At 47.7% G+C, this 24,553-nt stretch overlaps 1 protein-coding gene across 2 annotated transcripts in view; it reads left to right on the top strand.

The window, feature by feature from the left end:
- The window catches only part of ADAMTS17 (ADAM metallopeptidase with thrombospondin type 1 motif 17), a 344,744-nt gene that overhangs the window by 202,641 nt on the left and 117,550 nt on the right, over positions 1-24,553 (top strand). For both annotated transcript variants that reach the window (XM_035024022.1, XM_035024023.1), the window contains exons 13-14: positions 12,757-12,923; positions 20,866-20,993. In XM_035024022.1, coding sequence (XP_034879913.1) covers positions 12,757-12,923; positions 20,866-20,993 — 295 coding nt within the window. The remainder of the gene's footprint in view (positions 1-12,756; positions 12,924-20,865; positions 20,994-24,553) is intronic.

Here is a 24,553-nt window from a genome sequence, read left to right on the forward strand (position 1 = left end):
CCAGCCAAGGTTGAGACCTCCTGATTAAAGGAAAACTGACCTCACAGATTAGTCAAGGTCAAGAGCACAGTTTTCCCCCCAGTAGTGCTATAAGAATTGGCATCACATACTGTGTCTTGTTAAAACTTTTCCTTCCAGTATTTAGCAGAGTGCCTGAAAAATAATAGGTGGGTTTTTAATCTTTTAGGAATGACTTCTTAATTCAAAGCATAGAGGGTGTACTGGGATTCTCTAGAGAAACAATCAAGGAATATATATATATATGATTTGCGATGAGAAATCGGCTCATACAATTATGGAGGCTGGAGGGGGGGGTCCGACGATCTGCCATCTGCAAGCTGGAGACCCAGGGGAGCTGGTGATGTCGTCACATCCAGGTCTGAAGGCCTGAGAACCAGGGGAGCTGATGGTGTAAACCCCAGTGGGACAGCAAGAGAAATTGCGGAGAGAGGTCCTAGTGGGCGTAGAGGGCGCATGGGGTGGGTGTGAATTCCTCCTTCTTCCGCCTTTTGTTCTATGGAGGCCTTCAGGGGATTGGATGATGCCCCTTGGGGAGGGCCATCTACATTACTGCATCCACAGATTCAGATGCTAATCTCATCCGGAAACCCCCTCACAGACACACCCAGAAATAACCCTTAAGTCAGTCAAGTTGACACAGAAAAGTAACCATCAGAGATGTGTAGATGGTTAGAAAGCCTGTTTAGCTAAATGGTGAGAAATTAATAGAGGTTTCAGTTTTTTCATAGTTCTGTGAGGAAGTTAAAATAATTTTGCCTCGGGCCCTGAGAAGAGAGCTCTGTGGGGCATCTGGGGGGCTCAGTCGGTTGAGCGTCTGCCTTCGGCTCAGGTCATGATCCTGGGGTCCTGGCATTGAGCCCTGAGTCAGGCTTCCTGCCCAGTGGGAAGCCTGCTTCTCTCTCTTCCCCCCCAACCCTGCTCCTGTGCTCTCCCTCTTGCTCTTCTCTCTCTCTCTCAAATACATAAATAAATAAATAAAATCTTTTAAAAAAATGAAGAAAAAGAAGAGAGCTCTGGGTTTGGAATCAGGATGCTGAGATTTGGGCCTGGCTTCGTTGTTCTTCATGTGACCTCAGGGAAGCCCCTCCTCTTCTCTGGGCCTCAGTTCAGCCATTAGAGGGAACGGGCGGGGTATAGTGAGGAGAGCTGGCTTTCGAAGCAGGAACAGACAAGGTTTCAAGTCCCAGCACCACTCCTATAGCAGCTGATGGCCAGTATGTGTGTCTCCATCTGAAGTTGGAATAAGTCATGGGAATGCATATAAAGTCATGGTCTATATTGAGTACATGGCCCCTCTCCATCTTAGCACTAACAGAATGGAGATGAGACTGTGTGCCCTGTCTCCTGACATACAGGACTGTGTGAGGCTCGGAGGAAGGTGATTTACATGGAAAGACTTTGTTCAGAGCAGGGTACAATTTGCAAGAGTTGTAGCTGTCCTGGTGCTTCCTGTTTGCATCCAGAGCTCTTATACCCTGGCAAAGGATCAGTCTCCCTCAGCACATCATTCCATATGAGGTGCCACCCAGGAATGTCATAGTAGGGGCATATCAGAACCTTTAAATGCCCAGAAAGACCCTGTGCCCCGAGACAGTTGACAATTGGATTGTATTTAGGTGAGGACAACCCTTATAAAAAGATGTCAGCAGTGCTGAGCAGATGCTAAATTAGGCGCAACTTTTAAGGGCCCTGACTGTTTCCTTGGCATGACGTTGGCTAAGGCATCCCCCATACCTTGGCTGTACCCATTGTTCCCATCCCAGCTGCTTTCTGCCCTGCCTACTCCTAAAGAACCCCTAGTTCAGAAAGCTGAGTTAGCATGCCCTCCCCCACCCGCTTGGCCCGCTGTGGGATTTAATAGACTGGGTCTTCACCCCATTCCTCCAGGCCCAGTAGCCTTAAGAGAGAGGATGTACCAGAAACCCCAAAATTTTTGTAAAAATCTTCCATTCCTCTTCTTTATCAGGTACCCCCCATCCTACCTGGTGGTAGTCATGAGCTTTATCTCTCTTTGCCCCTCTTCCTCTGTCTTATCATTGAGGAATGGGGGACTTTGCCAGGCCTCTGCAAACAGGCTGCCGAGGGATATGTGGGTCTCAGCACGTCAGATGGTTATGGGCCCTGGAGAGAGAGGTCTTTATGTCCGATCTCTGTCATCCAACAACATCCCATGGGGCAGGCAGTGGTAGAAGGACCAGAAAGAGAATGCTGGTGTTCTCATGTCTCCTGGCTCCCGTGCCCCTTCTCAGTCATGCCTTTCCAGAATGATACCTTCAGTACACCTCGACAGGGCTCTGACTCTGGGCCAAGATCTCTGCTAGGTCTAGGCTTATAGGTGACAAGCAAAAACAGATAAAGTCCTTGCCCACTCTCAACGGGCACAGTTCTGCCAACTTCCTTTGGTCTTCTCCTGGATGCCTCAAACCTGACTCTTCCCGGACTGTGATCTCTCCTCCCAGCGCACATCTCCACTCCACATTAACAGCACCGTCCTCCATCACCTTGCTCCAGTCCAAAGCTCCTGAGTCCATGAATGGTCCCCTTGTCCCTCTCTTCCTCCTCCACATGCTCTTGTGATAAGAATGGCGAGTGCAGCGAGCCTGCAGCATGTGCCGGGTTCCCTTTTCAGCATTTACAGGCAGTAAAGCATTGAATGCTGCCCTACAGGACAGGTACTCTTTTTCGCCCCACTGGTTATAAACTGAGTCATGGAGAGGTTAGGTAACTTGCCCACGGTCACATAGCTGGTGTAGAGCCCAGCGGCAAGGCTCCACTGTTCTCTCAGACCTTTAGCAGCGGCCTCCCTGCTTCCCGCATGCTCCCTGCCCTCTGGATTCATTCTCTACACAGAGCCAGAGAGATCCACTTGAGCAAAATTCCAGTTCTCTCTCTTCCTGCTACAGCCCTTTCCATCGTTCCCCGCTGCACTTAGAATAAAGTCCATACTCTTGACCATGGCCTCTGTGTTCATTTCCATGGGCCGCCATCATAAGTTACCACAACTCGGTGTCTTGACACAGCAACTTATCCTCTCCGCGTTGTAGAAACTGGAAGTCTGAAGTCAGGGTGTTGGCAGGGTTGATTCCTTCTTGAACCTGAAGGAGGATTCATCCCACCCATGCCTCCCCCGACTTTCTGGCGTCTGCTGGCGCCCTCTGGTATGCTTTGCCTTTGTAGACTTGCCTCTGTCTTCACGTGGCCTTCTCTCGTCTTCTGAGGACACCTGTCACTGGATTTAGGGCCCACCCCAAGTCAGGATGATCTCCTCTCCTACTTAAGAGATCCTCACTTATATCTACCAAGACCCTTTTTCCAAGAAGGTTCTAGGTGGACTTATCTTGGAGGGGAAGGAGCCACCATTCAACCCACTGCAGCCCTCTTTTCTGTCCTCAGATACAGCACTCCAAGCTCCGGACCTTTCCTTGCCCTCTCCCCAGCTTGCCTGTGCCCCTCCTTGGGCCTCTAAGGAAATGTCTTCTCAGGCCTCCTTCCTGACTGCCTTGCACAAGGCAGGGTGCCTGCTTTACACTCCCTCTCAGCGCCCTTTTCCCACATTACAGGTAGGATAACAATTTGTAATTACCCTTACGTCCTTGGTCGCTTGTTTTCACCTTGTCCTCCCCACCCCCCACTGGTCTTTGAGCTCCATGAAGGCGACCCCAGGCGGGGCACCATTCTCCTTTCCATGCTTCTAGCAGAAGAGCCCTACCTCACTACTTGGAGGCATGCTTGCTGAGAAGGACCAGTCTCTGTTTTGCCAGTGCCCCCAGAACACACCCTTAATACTGTTTTTCCCCCCAAAACGTGAAGGTCATTGTAAATTATTAGGCCAAGAAGGCAGATGACCAGCTAGCCACCCTTTCTTGTACTGTCTCACCTCACGGAGGCCCAGGTGCTGTGGACAGGCCTGAGTCGGGGCTCAGGTTCCCCTGCATATGAGAGTCCCCTTCCCCCCGTGCCTGCTCTGCCCCCAGGGAGGTTGTAGCCCACAGCAAGGGGTGCTCAGGGTCCTCTCCAGAACAAACTCTGAAATGTCACCCAGCCTTGTTCATCCCGAGTGAGAGAAACAATATATCTTTGCTTCTGTAATATTTCTGCCTGGGTAACCTGTCCAGTCTTGTATAATAACAGTGTAGCTCTGTTTCTCTTTCTCCCTGGCAGTGTTCTCCAAGGTTCCTTGCCTTCAGGGAAGCACCCCAGGTGAACGGGAAGAGAAGGGCCCGGTCTTGGGTGGGCAGTTTGGCAGCAGCCCCCGGGGTTTCTGGGGGATCACGCAGGATATAGACAGTGTTTTGTGAACTCCGGGCAACAGTTGTCAGCCTACTTTTGCAGAGAGGTCTGATGTGGTGATTGTTACAAAGCACAGCTGATCGAGGCCCTGGAGCCAATCTCCGACCTCTTCCTGGCTCACTCCTCACCTCACCAGGCTCACTGCCTTCAGATTTCCCGAGGATGTCCAAGTCTCACTGCCATGTACATCTCGGACTTGGAACGCCTCCCCCCCACCCCCCTCCCTACCGCCTTCACTTTATATTCCTGGCTCCTTCCCTGTCCTCTGCAGCTGGTTTGTTCACTGTCCAAAAACACTGGCAAGAGAGTCCTCTCCCCCACCCCACCTTTTTCTTTCTCTAGTCCTGATCTTTACAGCTCTTGGAATTTGTATTTCTTGCTGTCTGACATCAGGGGGGACCATCCGGGTTTTTAATGCAGCTCCCTAGGCTCGTCCTTTCCTGCCACAGTTTGTATTCACTATTGGTGGGCATTTCTGCCCAAAGACTGCAAGGCAGAAAGTTCATCTCTCATTTGAATTCTGGTACCCCATCAGAAGGCTTGTGTTTTGGGGTGGGGAGCTGGAGAGTAGAGTTGAGAGAAAAGGCTCAGATGGTCTTGTGTGAAGGGCCCGCTGTCAGAGCATGAGAAGGACGAGAAGGTGAGTGGAACATAGAAATGGAATGCACTGGGGTCACTGAGCAGCATTGCTCCAAAGGCAGCCAGCCTCCTAAGACCCAGTGGGAGGCCTGGGGGTGGGCAGTGACGTTATATGCCTGTAATTGCTTTTTGCTTCTAAAGTGAAACCCCCGGATGCACGCTTTCAACACGCCAGTGACCTGGTGTTCCCACAGATGGATTTTTAAATTCTCAGCCTTTTACACTTGAGTCTAAGTCACATGAGTGACTTGGATACCTTGCAGAGGAGGCCTTAAAACTAGGATGTCTGCTGCCCTGAAAGGGCATTAGCAGCCCTGCCCTACTCCTGACATCTGGAGGGGCCGGCCGTCCACTAAGCCACCTGTGTCTCTGAATGGTGAGCAGATCTGAACCGCTGCTTTGACTTTTACCTTACAGTGTATTTTCATTGACTAGAACAGAGCAAAAAAAAAAAAAGGCGGGGGGGACCCCCAGCTGGAGTGTTTCTCTTCCTCCTATCCCGAGTCTGTGTGTTCATCCACTGAAGGAAAAGTGCCGTGTGATCCTGTTCATCTCGGTGAACCTTTGCGGCCTCCCTGCTCCACCCTGGGGTCTGCCCAGAGCACTCCAGGCCCCATCCTAGCAAGAGACAGCTGGTCCTGTCCTACAGGAGCTCCCTTTTCTCTGCACACGTGCAGTCTCTCACCAGAGCCTCTCTACCCTATTTTTTTTTTCCCTTATGTTTAAACATCTTTATTAAGGTATGGTATACAGAAAAGCCCACGTATGCTAGAGCGTGGCTCGTGCTGCAGCTCTGCTCATCGTAGGCAGGGGTGTGCGCTGGGCACGCGGGCAGGTGCCTGCGGGGAGGGGTCATTGGCTCTGAGGGCGCATGCATGTGCCTGAATGGGGGTGTGGTTTTGCCGCGCAGACCTGCCAAATCAACAGCTGTGGGCCACAGGGAGCTTACTTGTGCTCTCAACCTCACCAGTGCTCTGGGTTGTCCGTGTTTTCCATGGTGGCCTTTCTGGTGGGTGTGTAGTGGTTATCTCCCTGACGTTCTCATTTGCATTTCCTTTCCAAGTAAGGAGCACCTGTGAGCATAGTTTGTGCCTGTGTTTGCCATTTGGATATCTTTTCTCGTGACGTGCCCATCTAAGGCATTTGGTTTCACATCTGAACTTCTATTTTATCCATGTTTAGGAAGTCCCAACCGAGTACAAACAGAATTTGAGGATTGATGCTGGAGAAGCATCTTGAAAAATCCATCACATCCCAGATGATGGTACAGTAGGTCAGGCCGGCTTCTCAGCCTCCCTCCCCGTCTGCTCCTGCTGCATCCAGGAGCTCTTGGGAGTCACACTTCTTATGTCCACCTCATACTTACCACTGAGCTTTGATTTAACATATTAGAGCTTTGATTCCCTCATCTGAAGGATGCAGTCAGGAACCTCCTCAGATTCTTTGCAGAGATTTGACAGGGGGAATGGTTATAAAGACAGGTAAGGTGTAAGCCCTCTGGCCATATTAGACTGTAATCATGGTGTAGGTAAAAGTGCCTCTGTCCTTATCGTTTCTCACCCATGTCCCAAGTTGACCAAACTTCACTTCAAGATGAGATTTCAAATTCCTGTGTCACCTCCCCTTTTATTTCCATGAGTTCTCATGCTTGGAGCCTGAGCGGCAGAGCCTGTCAGGCTTGTCTCTGCCTTGCAACCCTCATAGAAAAGGCTGAGGGGAGGACACAGACCTAATTCTAGCTCTAAAAAATGAACAACTTTATTGTACCATGAATTCTGTTATTTCAGCTGTCCCTCATTTTAGCCATGTCAAGCTTGGTTTCTGTTGTTTTAGTCTTCCTAGACATCTTTTTACTTTATCCACACTACGTAGGCCAGAGAAACTTACCAGAGTGAATGAGGAACCTCAGCTCTCTGCTCCTCAGACTTTGGGAGGGTGATCTCTCCTGCCTGTGTTTGCCAGCCCCAATACAGCATCTCCTGAAGGCCCTTGTGTCCATACGACTCAGGCTTGGCACACTCATCCAATGTGGATTCCTGTAAAGTTGGTCCCCTTCTTCCAAGTCCTCCCACAGAACTTGTTTGTAAGCCATTTATGGACCTCCCCATCAGACACACCCTCCCCACACAAAGATTCTCCTCTGTCTTCCTTATGGCACATATGGAGGGCCTCTTTTTGTTGTCTCACACCAACGTATACCTGGGAGGCCATCACTAATGTCATGGTAACTCTTAGATGACCTGTATTATAGACACAGTCATGAAGAGGGCTGAGGGCAGGGTCCTGCCATGGATTGACATACTGGGATGATTTGGGTAACAAATCGCACTGTTCATGAATTGTTTCTCTCTTTTTCCCATGTGGTTCAAATAGTGACCCAAGGGAAAGCTGAAAAAACAAAACACCAAAAAGCTCTTCAGTCTTTTTTTTTTTTGAACAGGGGAAGTTTGATGTAAAAAAGCATTAGCTATAACAGGTGGTTGGAGTAATGGGAATTAGCTGCTAAGAGATAAAAGAGAACACAGGAAGAACACTGGAAGAACAAACATAGAAAGTGGCCACTCTCTTTGGGTTTGAGGCAGAGCACCCAAGGAAGGAACAAATATGGACGAAGGTGCCTCCCCACCCCCACACACACCCAGGGATGAGATTCCTTGGACTTTGTTGGAGAGGATGAAACCAAGACCCATTGGATGACAGAGAAGTTTGCAGAGGTGCTGCACAGATGGAACCTTCTGGAAAGTCACACTAAGGGGTATTAGGGAAAGCTGCCCAAGGGGAGAAACAGCATCTGAAACCAGGCTGGGAATTTTCCCAAAGCATTGGTGTGCTTGGAAGCTGCCCTCTGGGATGAATGCTGCCCAGAGGGAGGTGGCGTAATCACAGACCACCACAGGAGTCTGCTGAGAGAAGTTAAATACCAGGACCAGCACCAAAAGTCTGTTCTGTCTCTAGAGTCTCTCTAGTACCTTGTACTGACAAAGCTTAGCATCAAACCTACTTGACTGGAGATCTTTAATTCCTCATATGGCTTCAAGTCACTATCTAGCATCCTTTCATTTGAACCTGAAAGACCCTCTTTAGTGTTTCTTGTAGAGCATGTGTGGTAGTAAAAACAAAACATAAAAACTTCCTCAGTTGATCTGGAAATGTCTGAATTTCTCCCTCATTTTTGAATGACAGTTTTGCTGGATACAGAATTCTTAGTTGATAGATTTTTTTTCTTTTTTTTTGAAACTTTGAATGTATCAACCTACTGTCTTCTGGCTTCCAAAATTTCTGATGAGAAATAGGCTCATGATTTATTAAGATTCTCTTATATGTGTTGTGTTGCCTCTCTCTTGCTGCTTTCAAGATTCTCTATTTTTTGACAGCTTAATTGAAAAGTATATCAGTGAATTTATCCTACTGGGACTTTGTTGCGCTTCGTGTATTTGTACATTTATGTCTTTCTTCAAATCTGGGAAGTTTTCAGCCATTATTTCTTCAAATAATCTCTGTTCCTCTCTCTTCACCTTCTGAGACTCCCATAATGCGTATGTTGGTCCTCTTAGTGCTTTACCGCAGATGCCCTCTGTTCACTTTTCTTCATTCTTTTTCTTTTCACACACCTCCCCCCTCCCAGACTTAATAATTTCAATTGCCCTATATTCAAATTTTTTAACTCTTTCTTTTGCCTACTTAAATGTGCTTCTGAACCCACCTGGTGAATTTTTCATTTCAGTTATTGTATTTTTCAATCCTGGAATTTATTTTTCCTTTCTGTAATTTCTTTCTCTATTGATTTTCTCATTTTTCTCATACATCATTTTCCTGTCTTTATTTATGTCATCCATTAGTACTTGGAGCATTTTTAAGACAGTTGTTTTAAGTCTTTGCCTAATAAGCCCAACATCTGAGTTTTCTTGGGCACCGTTTCTGCTGGTATATTTCGTTTCTTTAAGTGGGCCATACTTTTCTTTTCTTTTATATGCTTTGTGATTTTTTTGTTGAAAACTGGACATTCGAATCTTATAATGTACCTCTGATAATCAGCCTCTCCCCTTCTGGATTTTCTGTTTCTTTGCTATTGAAAGGCTTCTCTGTGCTGGGGATCAACCTGATGTAAAAGCATAAGGTATTCTCAAGCCTTTTATAGCCTTCATCTTTTCCAGGGCATACCTGGTGGCTTCCTAAATTTTCCCATATGTGCAGCTGCTTTTGAATGACTTAATCCTTGCATATCTGGCTCCCAAAAGGGGGAAAAGAGAAAAAAAAAAATGTATTGCTCATTGAAATTCCTTGGAAGTCCCTTCAGCTCACAGGAGTTGCAACAGTGGTGGCCACCCTCTGTTCCTGCACCTCAGAAATCAAAAGCAGCACTGAACAATCAGAACAGAGAACCCCAGTATTTGGTGAATAAGGTTCTTATTGTCCACCCTGGCTCTAGCCAGCCACACCAGGCACAGCTGCCTGCCATGGGGCTGGAGTGTGGGGGACAGATAGCCACTACCACAATGAAGGCTAAAATATATCTAAATTAACCACAGCTTACCAGCCAAGCTTTGCCCAGAAGGCAGTACATCAAATAGACTCCAGAATTTCAAAATAGTTACTTCGGACCATTTTTGCCAATACAGTTGTTGTCTAAGTGTGGAGAGGTGGATTCCTGGTGCTTCTTACTCCACCGTCTTCCCTAACTTTGCTCTCTGTTTTGGTCTTTTTAAGAAAAATTTTGATAATTTAGTTCAACTCAGTCTACTGTTTGTTAAAGACTAGCCTGTGCAAGGTTCTCTGTGTGAGGCTGCAGAAAAATAGGAGGAAGACCGTAATCTAGCTCACCATTTCACAAGATTGATGATAAGCAGCATAGCAGAGACCCAAGCAGGGTCAAAAGAGGCTCCAGGTAGGAAATAAAAAGAGGCTTCAGGGTGGAGGTGGCCTCAACGATGGACGGAGAGTTGGGGGGTGGGGGAAGATGGGGCAGCGGGCTAGATGGGGGGCTGAAAGGGAACTTGCCCATGGGAGAAAGTTGGTTAGGGAGAAGAAACAGCGTAAACAGAGTTCAAGAGGAAAGCACCCTGGGGCACATGAGGTATCCCATGGGCTATCCCCCTCTAGGCCCACTTTCTGCTGGATCCAGAAGTTGTCTTCACATGTTTAATCTCTCCACCCACCTGCCACAAGGCATAAAGGTAGTTGGCTTATGAGGATCAGTCAGATGTACATCTGGAAAAATCAGTTGTTAGAGATGGGTACAATGGAAGCTAAAATAAAGCTTAGTGGCAACTCAGGAAGTTAATTACATGAGGTACACAAATCTCAGTTCACACCCTAACTGGAAAATGTAGCTTTCTTCATTTTCCTAGAAACCAATTTTTATTTGCATTTGTATTTTTGATGTTTTAATTTGTATTTTTGAATTCCATTCTAGTTCAGGTTGGATCCCTAATCACTTCAGGAGTTTTTGCCCCATATTCCCTGAGTCTACAACTAAATTCAGTGAGGATGCATCTGATCCTTGTGTCGTCTGGTATATCTGTCTTCTAAGGGCTGCCATAACACACTGGGTGGCATAAACAATACAAATTTATTCTCTTTTAGTTCTGGAGACCAGAAGTCCAAGATCAAGGTCTTGGAAGGGTTGGTTCCTTCAGAAGGCTGTGAAGGAGAATCTGTTCCGTGCCTCTGTCCTGACTTCTGTGTGGCTTACTGGTGATCTTTGGCATTGCTTAGAATATAGAAACATCACCTGGATTTCTGTCTTCACCTTTGCATGGTGTTCTCCCTCTGTGTTTCCATCTCCAGATTTCCCCTTTCTGTAACAATACTAGTCATACTGGATTAGGAGCTCACCCTGTTCTAGTATGATCTCATCTTAATTAATTACATCTGCAGTGGTCCTATTTTTAAATAAGGCCACATTCTGAGGCACTGGGGTTAGGACTTCAGCATATGATTTTAGGATGGACACAATTCAACCCATAACTTCTCACCATACAGCATCTGCTGCCTCACCCATCCCTTCTCTGGTCCCAGCCGTGGGAACTCGCCTGTTGCAGAGATGTCCCTCCTGCTGGTCCACGTGGCTTTTCCCCTCTCTCTTTCTTCCATACTGTGCTTTGTGGCACAAGAATCCATTCATCTGTCCACACTTGGCATTCAGGCCCAGGGCTCTTGGGAGACTCTGTCTCCCTAAACATGCCACGCAATCATTTCTCTGAGATCCAGCTGCCTCCCTGGTGTTCTGGGAAGGAAAAGAACAAAAGGTCTCTCTGTTCTCAGATCCCATAAACCTTAGAGAGGTTTTGCTGTTTCCTGACTTGGAGATCAGAACTCAGGGCCCCTCTCTGGGGCCACCAGCGTGTATAACCTCTCAAGGCTGCCGCCATGCCCAAGTGAGGGAGAGGTTGTCTGGTGTACATGAGGTGGGCATAGAGGTAAGAGTGGAGCCTTTCTTCCTGCTCCAGACATTTTCTCCAACATATTTATGTAGACCAGGAACCGGGAAATGATGGCCCATGGACCAAATCTGGTACACCACCTGGTTTTATAAATAAAGTTTTATTGGCACACAGCTATGCCCTTTTGGGTCTGCACCATCTTTGTACAACAGTGGCAGAGTTGAGGAGTTGGGACAGAGGCTGCATGGCCCACAAAGCCAGAAATATTCACCTTTGCAAAAGAAGTTTGTAGACCCCTGATGACACAAAAGCCTAAGGACTTCTGCTGTGATCTCTCTCCCCTGAAGCAGTGATCATAGGGTGGCCTCATTGTCTGACGACAGGGAATGGCAAAGGGAGGAAAAGAAATACTCAGTATGGTTATTATGAAGTGGTTATTGTGTCAAAACTATTGTCCTGCCAACTGGTATATGCAATTTGTGAAAAGCCGTTGAGCAAAACAGTTGTGATTTGTGTTCTTTTCCCCTCGATGCTGAATTTCAGTAAAAAGTTTGGGGAGAAAACAATCGTACTGCATCATGGTGATTTTGGCAACATGGAAATGAAGGGAACCACTGAGGTTGCTTGGGTCAGGGTCCTGTGAGGACACCCCAGGGCTTCATGGAACAGCTGGGCAGACCCCACATTTCAGGCAGCCCCCAGTATCCTCCTGCTCCTACTCAGTGCACCTCACACATGGGCTTGGCCAGAGAACACAGCTGGGTCTCCAGAACTGCTTAGAACCCCAGTCTAAGCACAGAGCCTCAGGGACCCAGGATGCGTCTTTGACCACTCGTGGTCTCACACTTGCCCAAGTATCCAAGGAAAGGTTGCAGAGCCGGGATCTGGCCGGTCTCTACCCAAAGCCGTTGAACAAGTTAATCAATCATTCTGATTCTCTGCATTACAAAGTTAAATGAGAGCTGTTTACTCATCCTGAAACTTAGTGACCTCCAGAGTGGACCTGGGAGCCATGTAAAGATCTTTGTTTTATAGAAGACCAAAAAACCAAAACAGAGCAAAAACAAAAAACCCACACACACTAAAAACTCCCCCTTGGGGTTTTCAGTGTTACAAATGGCCAAATTTTAAGTTCAGATGAAAGACCCAGTTTGTGGATCTTGTTGAACTGATACTCACCGTATTCTATTTCCAGATGACCCTGATGTAACAGTTCTTGGATGCATTTTTTCTGACGGCTCACTTAAACACGCCGTCAGCATGGGACTGGGATTGCTGAGATACGGTGTGGAAGAGCAGAGGGAGGTTGCTTTGGAAACCTTGCCCGGCCCCTCCTCCTCCTGGCAAGAGAGGCAAAAAACTGAGCCCCCCTGCTGTTTCCACAGCACTGTCTGGGTAACTCAGACCTTTCTCTTCCTTCTAGCCCTGGGCCTGGGGGCACGCACTGCCTGGGAGCCAGTGTGGAGCATGCTGTCTGCGAGAACCTTCCCTGCCCCAAGGGCCTGCCCAGCTTCCGGGACCAGCAGTGCCAGACACATGACCGGCTGAGCAGCAAGAAGAAGGGCCTGCTGACAGCGGTGGTGGTTGATGGTAAAGGCATATGGCACGTGCTTTCACAGTGCCCCCCTTCTCCTCCCAAGAATGTAAACACCCCACAGGGCTCCCCCTTCCCAGCCAGCCATCCAATGGGACGCTCCAGCCCCGCTGCGCCAGTCAGCAGTGGACCGGCTTCTCGAGCAGTGGGGTTGAACTTGGATGACCCAGCTCTGGGAGAGTTCTTAAAAGCAGCTGTGCGGCGGGCAGCAGACCAGAATCATCCTGCACCCCCATTTGCAGCAAGGTGGGGGTGCTGGCAGCCTGCCGCCTAGTGCCATGTGCTGAGGGGCCCAGGGCCAACTTTGAGGAGAGTACGGTTCTGCAGGCGCAGGGTGGTGGCTTTCTGTGTCTGATCTCTCCTTCCAGCGTTGATGCTTTCTTGCATTTCTTTTCTTGGTTCGTTTTGGGTTGGCTTTCACTCCTTGACTAGAGTGTTTGGAAAAAAAAAAGTTTTGAGGACAATTTACAGCTCAGAGGTGATGATAGGCACAGGTCACGTTTTCCTTCCAAGAGCTTTTTCCCGAATCAGGGGACTCTGCCCCATGGTCTATTGCAAGCATTTCCAGTAGCTGGTCAAATTCTAGGTGGTATATCATGTCTGTAGGATTTGTAATGTTTATTTATTGTTGATAAGGACCACCTACCCCCCATGGCCTAGTTCAAGGTCTTTTACACTTAAAATTCTCATCTTCAGGAGACAAGACTGTGTCGTGATGGTGACGATACAGTCCTATTTGTTGAGCACCCCATAGTCCAGGCCCAAGTTAGCTCTGCTTCCGTCATCTCAATTACTATGCAGAACGAGCCATGCAAACATGAGAGGTTACAGGTTATATGACACATCAAAGTTCCTGCAGCTGATGAGGAGCAGGGAGGGACCCCCATTCTGGAGGAGCTGACTCAGTAAATAACCAGCTATCATCTGGCTTCCAATATTTGAGTAACACAGAGAGAGCATGACTTCATAAGTGTCGACTGAAGAGGCTTTAATAAGAACTACAGTGACTGTGCCTGATTTTTAACAGCCTCTAAAGTCTTTTGCAGAAGAATGAGGTCCCTGGGCCAGGTCTTAGGTTTCTTCCTTGTGGTTTGAAGAACCTCTGAAATCTACACCGTGCAGTCTGCTGTTATAAGCTCAAGTGTTCGTAGCTGTGCAGAGGTAGGCCCAGTCATCCCAGGGAATAGTGGCCCCAGACCTGCAGCTTTGAACCCAGCAACCTGACCCATCAGCTCTGAACCAAGTTGTAAAGTAACATGGGATGTTCTCAGTCGTGGTGGATACTACCAACCCACTCAGCTATGGGCTCATTTAAAAGCCTCAGGGAGCTCCCCAGACTTTTTTCCTTTTTAAAAAAGAACACCACTTTTTAGAGCCTTGTAATGGGAGGTGCACCATTGGCTAACCGAGACTTCAAGAGAAGAGCAGCCTACATACCTTCAGCTTTTTCTGCAGATGAGGGAAAGAGGAGACCCGCCCTCCCGAAAGGAACATGTGCAGCTGGAGGCAGGGACTCACGCAGGACCCTCGCTGCTCTCTGCCTGGCCGTTCCTCTGATGCAGGAAGACCCAGGAGGCTTCCATATGTCTCAAGCACATTCGGACCCCTAATCAGGAGAAAGACAGCCCAGGCAGAGGCTGCCCTGTTTCCAGCGCCATGGTGGGGTGTGTTCTGATGAGGAGCAGCCTTGTTTCCAAACCATCAGCTGTCCCAGCCTGCTGGACAGAGACACTTTAGGTCCTCCATCATGTCCTCTCCTGCTTGTCGGGAGCAGGAAGAGGTCAAATCCAAGAGGGACTCACCCCATCCCCGTTTCCACTCAACTGTGTGCACAGCATTGTTGTTATTCTTTCCTCAGTCTGCTTCAGCTTTGCATTCTCCAGCTCCTTTATTCAATGCAGAAATCCCACTTAAATGTCTGGTTTTCCACAGATTTCTCCAAGTCCAGATTAAACTTCTATTTTACTTGTAACCATTTTTGGATCGCTGAGCTCCTTGGGTCCCTTATCATCCCAGGGGCTGAAACGGATGTTTGCCCCAGACCCCGCACCCAGGAAGCTTCGCAGGGCAGCTGTCTGGGGAAGCTCACCAGGTTCAGAATGTGTCGTGACCCACCTGCTTTTTGTTTCTCTCTACCAAAGCAATAGATAATTACAGCCAGAGTGCGACCGCCTTTGATCTGAAAAGTGCCACCCTCTCTGATAAGGACAGGTAGTGGGCAGTAAGCATTTTGTCTTTGGGGGAGAGACCCCAAATTCAGGCCTTTGCAAGGCTAGCTTGACACATCCCCCTCTGGGGTGGAATTGTCATGACTTCTTGCAGATTTGGTTTCATTTCCCTCTCAAATAGAAACAGAAGCCAGGGTTTTTAAAAGGCACATTTCACAAGGATGAAAACAAAATAACAAATGGCCAATTCAGAGGGCGGGGGAAGAATACAGATTATAAATTTGCTCCTCTCAAAAATCAGCTTATAAAAGGCACAATTCTAGCTCAGCCGTGATGGGAACGATTCCTGTGGTTGAGCTCTGGGCTTCTCGAAGCCCATTATGACTGCCCTATTCATAGCATTGCTATCACTGTGGAATTCTTTGGCGAGTGACACACGGTTCAAGAAAGGGGAAGCTATATTTTTTCTTTTTTTCTCTTACTGAAAAAAAAAAAAGAATTCTTGCAGAAGTAGATTTTCCAAGGGAGGGCTCAGGACCACAAATCCATACCACCTCCAAAAGAAGACAAAGGCTCTCCTTAGAAAAGAGTTCTAAGTGGGAAAGCCTTTAGACAGAAACCCAGGGAGATGGCCTGTTGCCAAACCCACCCCATTTCTGCTTTCCCCGTGGAATCTCATTTAAGTGGAAACCTTCAGGATTTTAGTCCTTCCTGCCCAAGCCAGCAGGCCACGTGCCCACTGAAGTGTCGGAGGGCTTGGCTAAGGCCGTGTCTGGACCTGGAGGTGCATTTCCAGCTCGTCCCGAGCACGGCAGAACCCCCTCTGGGTCTGAGCCTTACAGGGTATGGAGGGTATGATGGTTAGGGACTCTCTGACCCCAGTTCAGCCAAGCTGACTGGAGTTGCTTGATGAAAAAGAAGTTGTTGCAAAGACGCAGGGTGTCTCAGATCCCAAGGGCTGGGGTCTGAGGACAGGGCCTCTGAAAATATCAGGACCCTCTCTCCAAGCCCACCACAGTTTGTGTTTGTGAGTCATTTCTTCCTGTTCCCAACTGAAAACTGGCTTTCTCATGACTTATCCACATGTAGGCCAAATGGTGGCCCACAACACCTTCATCCTTTATCTGAATCCTTTGGGGCCAGATGTGGCCAAAGCGTTTTTGGTGTTAGACAGGTAACAACAGCGCATCAACCATAAATTACTTAATACTCCCAGTGGGGTCCAGGGAAGCACCCCACAGTCCAGAGAAGCACATGGATGTCTCTACCAAATAACCCATGAACAGTCTCTAACTGAGATATTGAACACTACCAACAGCCTCATGTCAGTCAAGGCTGGTTTTGCTGCCAAATGTGTTTGCCACAAATGTAAGAAAATACTTGCAGTTTTCAGAGCGTTTTGGACTTCCGAACTGTGGATAAGGGAATACAGACTTCTTTCAGATTCATCAACCATGAGTAGACACAGCTGCTCTAAATCTGAATTTAGTGCTGATTTTTCAAGAGAGAGATTCTGATTGGTCCACCTGCGGTCAGGTGGCCACTCTTAGTCCAATCAGTTGAGGCCTCATGAAGCGATCTATGAGGTTGTGATGGAGAGAAAGACTCTGATTGGTACAGCTACAGTCAAGTGGCTTCTGCCGGTCCGATCAACTAAGGCCTGGCTCTGGAGTCATGGCGGGCAGCTTTGGGGACAAGGGACTGAGCAGCCTCCTCTTTATCCCCCAGATAGCCAGACAGAGCGGGAGTGAGCTTTTGTGATGGCCTCAAAATTCAGTGGTGTCTCTTAGTAAGACCTTGTAACCACTGGCAGAGCGAGAACAGCAAGAGTGCTAAGAGCCACAAGTGTCCTCTTCACCATGGAGTACCAGGGGCAATCCTCCAAGCCTCCACTAAGCAGATAAGATCATGTGTCTCTCAAGCCCCCGAGCTCATCTCCCCTGCCCTGTCTGTGGTTTCCCCATCCAAGCATAAGTCCTGGCAACAAGTGGGCCAGTGAGAGACCACGAACCACACCAGACAGTCTAGCCTCATTAGGATTTCATTTTGGCACCCATCAGCCATGTAAGAGGATGCTCCGAGCTTCTTTCCTTGGAGTGCATGGTTATATAACTCTTAAGAAGATTTGATCTCCTTCTGTACTACTAAGAATGTAAGACACTGTACCCAGAGGGGAATCACGGCACCTCATTTATCTGGGGATTAATTGTCCACACAAGGTAGCTTAGAGGGGAATATTCAGAGAATTTTGAGGGGCTCCTCCTCAAGTTTTACAAAGGTTATCCTGGGTCCCTTTGGGAGATAGTGCCATACCTTCCTAGAGGTGGGGGGGGGTGCCCTAAATTCTGAGCACAGACCTCAGAAAAGGAGATGGATGAATGGAGTTTCAACTGAGCAAAGGAAGGAAGTGTTACCTCTGGACTCTGTTCTGGAGTCTGGGTGCCCCCAGACTGCCCAAGCCGAGGAGGACAGTGTCTGCAGGTGGGAGAGTCCAGTGCAGGTGGAGTTGAGTATACCTGCTTGCCTGGGGTCATGGCCAAAATCCCTCCATCTGAGAATCTCCACTTTCCTGATGTTTATATCAAAGAGCCCAGATAAACAATCTTCAGCCCCCCCAAGTCTGGTCTTTCTAACTTGCCACAAAAGACCCTCTACTTTTCTACCCAAATCCCATTTCCATTTCTGCTCAAATCAGAGTATACATTCAGAAACCAGAAACATTCATAAAACTGGTGATTTGCTTTCAGCAATACCATTTTGCCTCTGGTATTTTGGGGCACCAGAGTTCTCTATTCAAAAAGAAAACAGGCTGGTAGAAGAAAACTAGGCTGGGACAAAGAGGCCCTGCCTGTCAAGGGACTCCAGGTAGCCATGCACTTTTTCTGAGCCTCACATGTCCATCTATAAGATGGATCAATGACAGCACCTACCTGAAATGCATAGATACTAAGAGGAAGCCCAGTGTGTGAAGAAGATACCCCATCCACTCAGACTGGGGGCTAGGGTGCTGCATTCTCCCAGTGGTTCCCCAGGATGCTCACAGGAAACCTCAGGGTCCCCAAGAGCACCTCAAAAATTTTGTCAAATGAACATCCCAGAACCTAATCTCAGTTTACATTTCCGTCTCCCATACTTCTTCCACTGGCTGCGTTCCTGGGTCATTCTGTCTAAATGGAGGGACACCTGCCTCTAGCCTGCTACCTGAGGAATTGGGCCATTCCTTCTACTTTATGCCCTGTCTTCTAACAGCTCAGGCCCATTCATGGGGCTTTTCACAGCCTGCCTCATCCAGGATTCGCTCTGTACTTGTCCATGAGACTACCAGGGCCTTGAAAAACATGCAGTGCTCATCTTTCTTTCCCAACAGTGCTCAAAGAGTGTCTTGTGTGATGGAGAGGCTCAATTCCTGTTTTTGAATGAATACACACTGAAGCATCATTACTTTACTTACCTGGGAAGTTGTTCATCACAGCACTTTCCCCCCACCTCCACAACTAACTGGAACAGACAAGTTGAACATTTCTACTGAAACTTTGTAGCTTCTTCCAAGTGTTTTAAGGCAAGGCTTCCCACTGGGCATGTTGGTCAGCAGAGCTCCATGGAAGAGGAGTTATGGAAAGCTGCTGAACATGTTGGTGGGTTTGTGAATGTCATTCTATCATGAAAGCCGCAGAGCCTGGGTGAGACAACACATCAGCTCTGACAAGAACTGTCCAGCTGGAATGCCAAGATCTTCTGAAGCCAAGTCAACTCCAGAAGCCTTTCTCTACCCCTGCACTTGCTCATCTGAGACCACTGGAAGGACCCAGTGGGGAAAATGATCCAATGGTGGAAACAAAGGGCCTGACAGGCAGCACAAAAGTGTTGGTGTTTCTCTCTCTGGAGGTTTCTTTGCAAAATAATCACAATAACATCATTAGAATTCATTGACTTGGAGAGAAAAAAGGGTGCATTCCTCATTCACAGTTACATAGAGAAGAACAAAATCCATTTATTTATTTAAAAATAAGCTTGAAGTTTTTCTCCTAAGATCAAGAACAAGGCAAGGATTTCTTCTTTCACTGTTCCTTTTCAACATCATACTGGAAGTCCTAGCTAATGCAATAAGACAAGAAAAGGAAATTGAAAATATACAGATTGGGAAGGAAGAAATAAAACTACCTTTGTTTGATGATGACATGATCATCTATGTAGAAAATCCAAAAGAATCAACAAAAAACAACAATGACAAAAAAAAAAAAAAAAAGAAAAAAACATACCCCAAAACCTCCTGGAACTAGTAAATGATTATAGCAAGGTTGAGAGACATAAGGTAAATGTACAGAAATCAGTCACTTTTCCTATATACCAGCAATGAGCAAATAGAGTTTGAAATTAAAAAACACAGTACCATTTACATGAGCACCCCAAAAATGAAATATTTAGGTATAAATGTAACACTATATGTATAAGATCTATATGAGGGAAAATCTGATGAATGAATTAAAAGAATTAAATGGGGAGAAAGAGATTCTATGTTCGTGAATAGGAAGAATCAATATTGTCAAGATGTCGGTTCCCTCTGACTTGATCTATAGATTCAGAGCAATCCCAGTGAAGTCCTAGCAAGTTATTTTGGGAATATCGACAAACTCATTCTAAACTTTATATGGAAAAATTAAAATATTTACCAAGTCCTTCTGTGAGCCAGGTCCTTGGCCTGGCCTGACAATAAGAGATAAAAATCTCAGTCCCTTGTCCTCTAAGGTCTCCCAGTACTGTCAGTTCTTCAATCTAAAGATAATTAAAATCCATCCCTTTCAAACTCTTTTAGCAGTGGAACCCACCTTATAAGAAATCCCCTTGTATATGAAAGTAACTCAAACAATTATAAGACAATAGGATAATGGCTAAGGGCTTTGATGGAGTTGTATGCCAAGTGCAATGGAGATTCCATGTCAGAGATGGCATGAGAGGAGAGAGCTCTGGAGTAGAAGCTTCTGGGGTGATAGGAAACTTCCAGAAAGCTCTGTGCAGAGAGGAATTGCCAGGCAAAGGAACAGCCTAGGCAAAGGCATACGAGCTTGTCATGTTCTAGGAGCTCACTTGGTTCCAAGAGCAGCAGAAACCAGGGTTTTCATGCTGCCTGGTGACCTGGCTCTTACAAGTTGTCCTAGAGGCCCCTCTGTTCCTGTACTTTTCTCCAGCTCAGTTTCTTCCAGGACCTTCTTGCCACATATCACAGCCCTGCAGCTTTTACCCAGCAGCTGGTGGAGCACTAAAGCATTTAGCAAAAGCCACTGCTATAGAGACATCCATAGGGCCCGCACCCCCTCCTACCCAGAGGCATTCTCATTCACCTTCTCCCTCTTTCTCACCCCCACAACAAGAGAAGCTCCGAGGCTCTCCCTTCATACATATTCAATTCACTTAGAGGTTAGCACACCACAAAATGTTCAGCCTGGTATTTTTAATGCCTTAAGGAAAAGGAATACTATACCTTTGCCAAGGATGAAGAGAATAAGGTGAATAAAAGCCCACAGAGCCCTCACTCATGTGCCTTTCTCCATTTGCTGTGTGGAGTGTTCCAGGGGGCAGGTGCACGTCTCTGAGGAACATGTGCTGGGTTTCTGTGACCTTTATTCCGTATTCCATACTGACGTCTCATCCTCTGGGCCACCACCCACATGTCCCTGCACCCTGCTGGCTCATCCCCCTCGTGCACCTGCACCTTGCATCGTCCACACACCCCTTCCTACATCAATGTCCACCTTCCCCTTTCCCTCCTCAGATAAACCATGTGAACTCTACTGCTCACCCCTCGGGAAGGAGTCCCCGCTGCTGGTGGCCGACAGGGTCCTGGATGGCACACCCTGCGGGCCCTATGAGACCGACCTCTGTGTGCATGGCAAGTGCCAGGTGACGTGTTTTCCTTGTGTCTTTGGTGGGGGCTTTCTTTGGAGGGGAGGCTCCCTCACCCCCAGAAGGCTTTGGGGAGTGGGGGGGCAGAGACCTTGGGAGGCTTGGGGGGATGGATCTTCTCAAGAAGGCAACTTGCCACCCATCCTCGGTCAGCAGCAACTGAGCACGAAGCCCCCCCGCAGGCCACCTGGGAGCTGAGGTGGCCGGGAGACTAGTGGCAACACGGTAATCTCAGAAATCTCAAAATAACTTTAGTCGTTCCGACAAAGGGCGGAACAGGTCGAATACTAAGGTCAGGCTGGAAGATGCATATGAATATGTTATTGGGCAAGCTCTTCTGTGTTTAGCTACCAAAGACAGAGTAGGAACAAAGCAGGTTCCTTCACGGGTAGTACCCAGGGAAGTCAGTATGCCTGGCTTTGGGGGACCACTCCACCCACTGCGGTATAGTCCCCAAAGCCATCCTGGTGTCGGATGTCTGTGGTTCATTAGAACGAATGATAAGTGTCATTTAAGAAGACAACAGGAAAAAGCAAGGAGGGAGAGAGGAAGAGAAGATGGATGGAAGCTCATCTTCCACCTGTGGTAACTCTGCCTGAGCTGGGGACGCACCTGAAGCTGAGCCCTCCCGTGGCGGCGCTCTCCAGCTCAGTGTCACAGGACTGTTTCTCCATTAAGAATGGGCATCGCCCTGATGTGGAATTGGGGAAGAGAGTCAGGAGGCTGTGTATTTCCAGTGCCCAGAGGGCCACGACTCAGGTAATACCACATGTGCCGTATTTCCTGATGATGCAGTTTGAGCTGCATCTGTCATGAGAGAGTCCTCCCCCTCTGCCGTGTCCTCAGCAGGTGAGCCCAACAAGATCTGGGAGAGGCAGCGGCTCCCGGAGCCCGAAGCAAGCAGATGGATAGCAGGAGAGCTGTGCGTTTGGCACAGAAAGGAAAACGAGGTCTTGCCTCCGATTTTCGCTTTACCTTGTTTGGCCTCCATGGACCAGCACCTGCAGCATGAGAGTAAGCATGGACTCACCAAGGGCTCCTGAGGGCCTTCTCATTTTGCCAGGAAAAGAGAAGCTGTGTCCCAGGAGCCATGAGGCTACTGATGCCTCGGGGTGTCCACACCTCCCAAAGTCAACACCCATCTTTAATATTTCATGGAAATATTAGAAACATTTGAATAATTGTAAATTCCAGGGCACAGGGGAGAGAAACTGTCATTCCCCCTAACTGCACTGGTACCAGAAACCTGCCCCCAGGCCTGGGACCCACTGACCCCATAAGACAGCACATCTTGCTTGTTCTCTCTGCTTCGTGACGCCTGGCTGAGGGCAAGACAGATGGAGTAAAAGGGAGAAAGGCAGGAAGACAAAGACACAAACACAACTTCTAGGGTAGTTCCTGTCCTGTGGCCATTTCAACCCCGGTGGATTTTTTTCCCTGCAAAGTCCAAACTAGTCCCAAACTGAGTTTTTTCGGGAAAAAAAGCTTGACAATATCCAGACTCCTTTGGTACTGCCTCGCTTTGTAATGAAATCCAGATATGTGTGGGTGATAGGCACTGGGTGCCCGAGAGTCTTGGCAAGGCGTCCTCCTGGGGAAGGAGGCAGTGACAGTGGTGGGGCTGGTGGCCCTCGGGGCTGTGGTGTTGTCGTGGAGAATGTGCAGGGCCCGGGGCAGTGTGAACACAGGTCTTATCATTGTCACCGAAGTTGCTAGCATTTCTCTGTAAACCTGCCAGCAAGTCAAGTGCAGGGTTTTTTTTCTTTCCTAAATTCTACACTTAACACCGGCCATCCTACAGCCCAACAATGAACATTTCCCCAGGAACAGTTTCCAAGTAAAAGCACTTGTACCCTTTCGAGCAGCACGATCTGAGCCACCTCTGGGCTCTTGCCAGCATCTTTTGCAGTGTTCTTGCCAACGTTTAGGCATTTCTAAGAATCCTGAAATTGTCTGGCCAGTGGGGTCAGTAGTAAGTGGCCAGACATGATTTCAGCTCTAAGTGATCAGTGCCAATGTGCCCCTTCTGTGACCTTGGTTCTAACCACCTGCTTTTCAACGAGGAAATCTTCCCTGTGCCATGACAGCCAACTATCCAGTTTTTCAGTCAGAACAACATGGATGAGAAGCCATGCAAGGGCTCTAATAGCCTTAGGTCTGTGGTCATCTGGCACCTTCCAGCCAGAGCCTGCCCTGCACTTGAATGTGATGGCAATAACGTGGGTACACTTGCCTTCCCATTCCCAGATGCCTCCCCATCCCTGCCCGCCCCCCAGTCTCTCTCAAACGCCTCCACCCCCATCCTGGTCATTGCATTTACTGACCACTGCACGGAGGTTAGCACTAACCAAGCAGCTTACCCCTCAACACAGGTGCAGACAGTGGCCCCCCTCATGATGTTTTGTGGCAGGTGGGCAGGCTCATGCTCATCGGAGCCTCGCCCCACCCCTTTTTGGTTCTCACTAGTACCATCTCCTCTGCACGGATGTGCCCCAATTACCAGCCTCCTGCAGGCGGCCCACTGGTCCTAGCAGAAGGGCCACCATCCTGGTAAGTGGTGGCAGCATGTACATGTAGGTACTTCAGGGGATTAAATCCCCGAGAAACCACTCGCTTCTTGAAGGAAGTTAAAAATACCACCTGCAATTTTTCTAACCGTTCTTATTCCTCAGAGAGAAACCATAAAGGTTAAGTTTAGCCCATTCGTGAAGTCAATTCTCATAAGAATCCAACTTAGTAAAGCCATAGTTAATGAAGTTTTACAATAAAGTTGAGCGTACTTAAATAAGAGTATGAGAAATTAGGAGCACCTGGGTGGCACGGTCGGTTGAGCATCTGACTCTTGGTTTTGGCTCAGGTCATGATCTCAGGGTTGTGAGATCGAGTGCAGAGTCTACTTAAGACTCTTTCTCCCTCACCCTCTGCTCCTCCACCCTGCGTGCTTGCTCTCTCTGTCTCTCTCTCTCTCATAAATAAATAAAATATTTTTTAAAAATAAAGAAGAGTATAAGAAATTAAATACAAGTACAGTATGATGCCTAGTTACAATAATTGCCAAAGTAGAATATTCTGGATTCCTGTGGTACTTGTGAATGAGTAAGGTAAGGAAAATTGGTTAAAGAAAGGAATAGTAATAAAAAAAAAAATCTCAGGAGTTTAATGAGCAGAGGATCTGTACTTACTCATCAATACTGTTACCTGATTATAATGGATAAAAGGTAGAAATCATCCACGTTTTATGTAAGACAGCACTTACAGAAATATTGCCATGGTTCACTTACTAGCTTTTTCCTCTGTTCCCTTCAGCTATAAATTTTGCTATTTTGGGGTGGCAGAAGGAGTTCTGGGAAATTTTGAGAAGCACGGTGACTAGTTGGTAGAGAATGGAGGGGACGAGAGGCTCCCAAATGGCATTTTGAGCAGATTCCACTAAGCTCCAAATAGCAGGCTGATTCAAACCATAACATGAAACATGGAAATACCATTTTAGTCTGTTTTTATGAGGACTGAGTTAAGTTTCATTTCAGTGAGTCACAAATTATTTAACATGCTGAAAT

Source organism: Mirounga leonina, unplaced genomic scaffold (genome assembly GCF_011800145.1).
Source record: "Mirounga leonina isolate KUSES-001 unplaced genomic scaffold, KU_Mleo_1.0 Mir_178, whole genome shotgun sequence".
NCBI lineage: Eukaryota > Metazoa > Chordata > Mammalia > Carnivora > Phocidae > Mirounga > Mirounga leonina.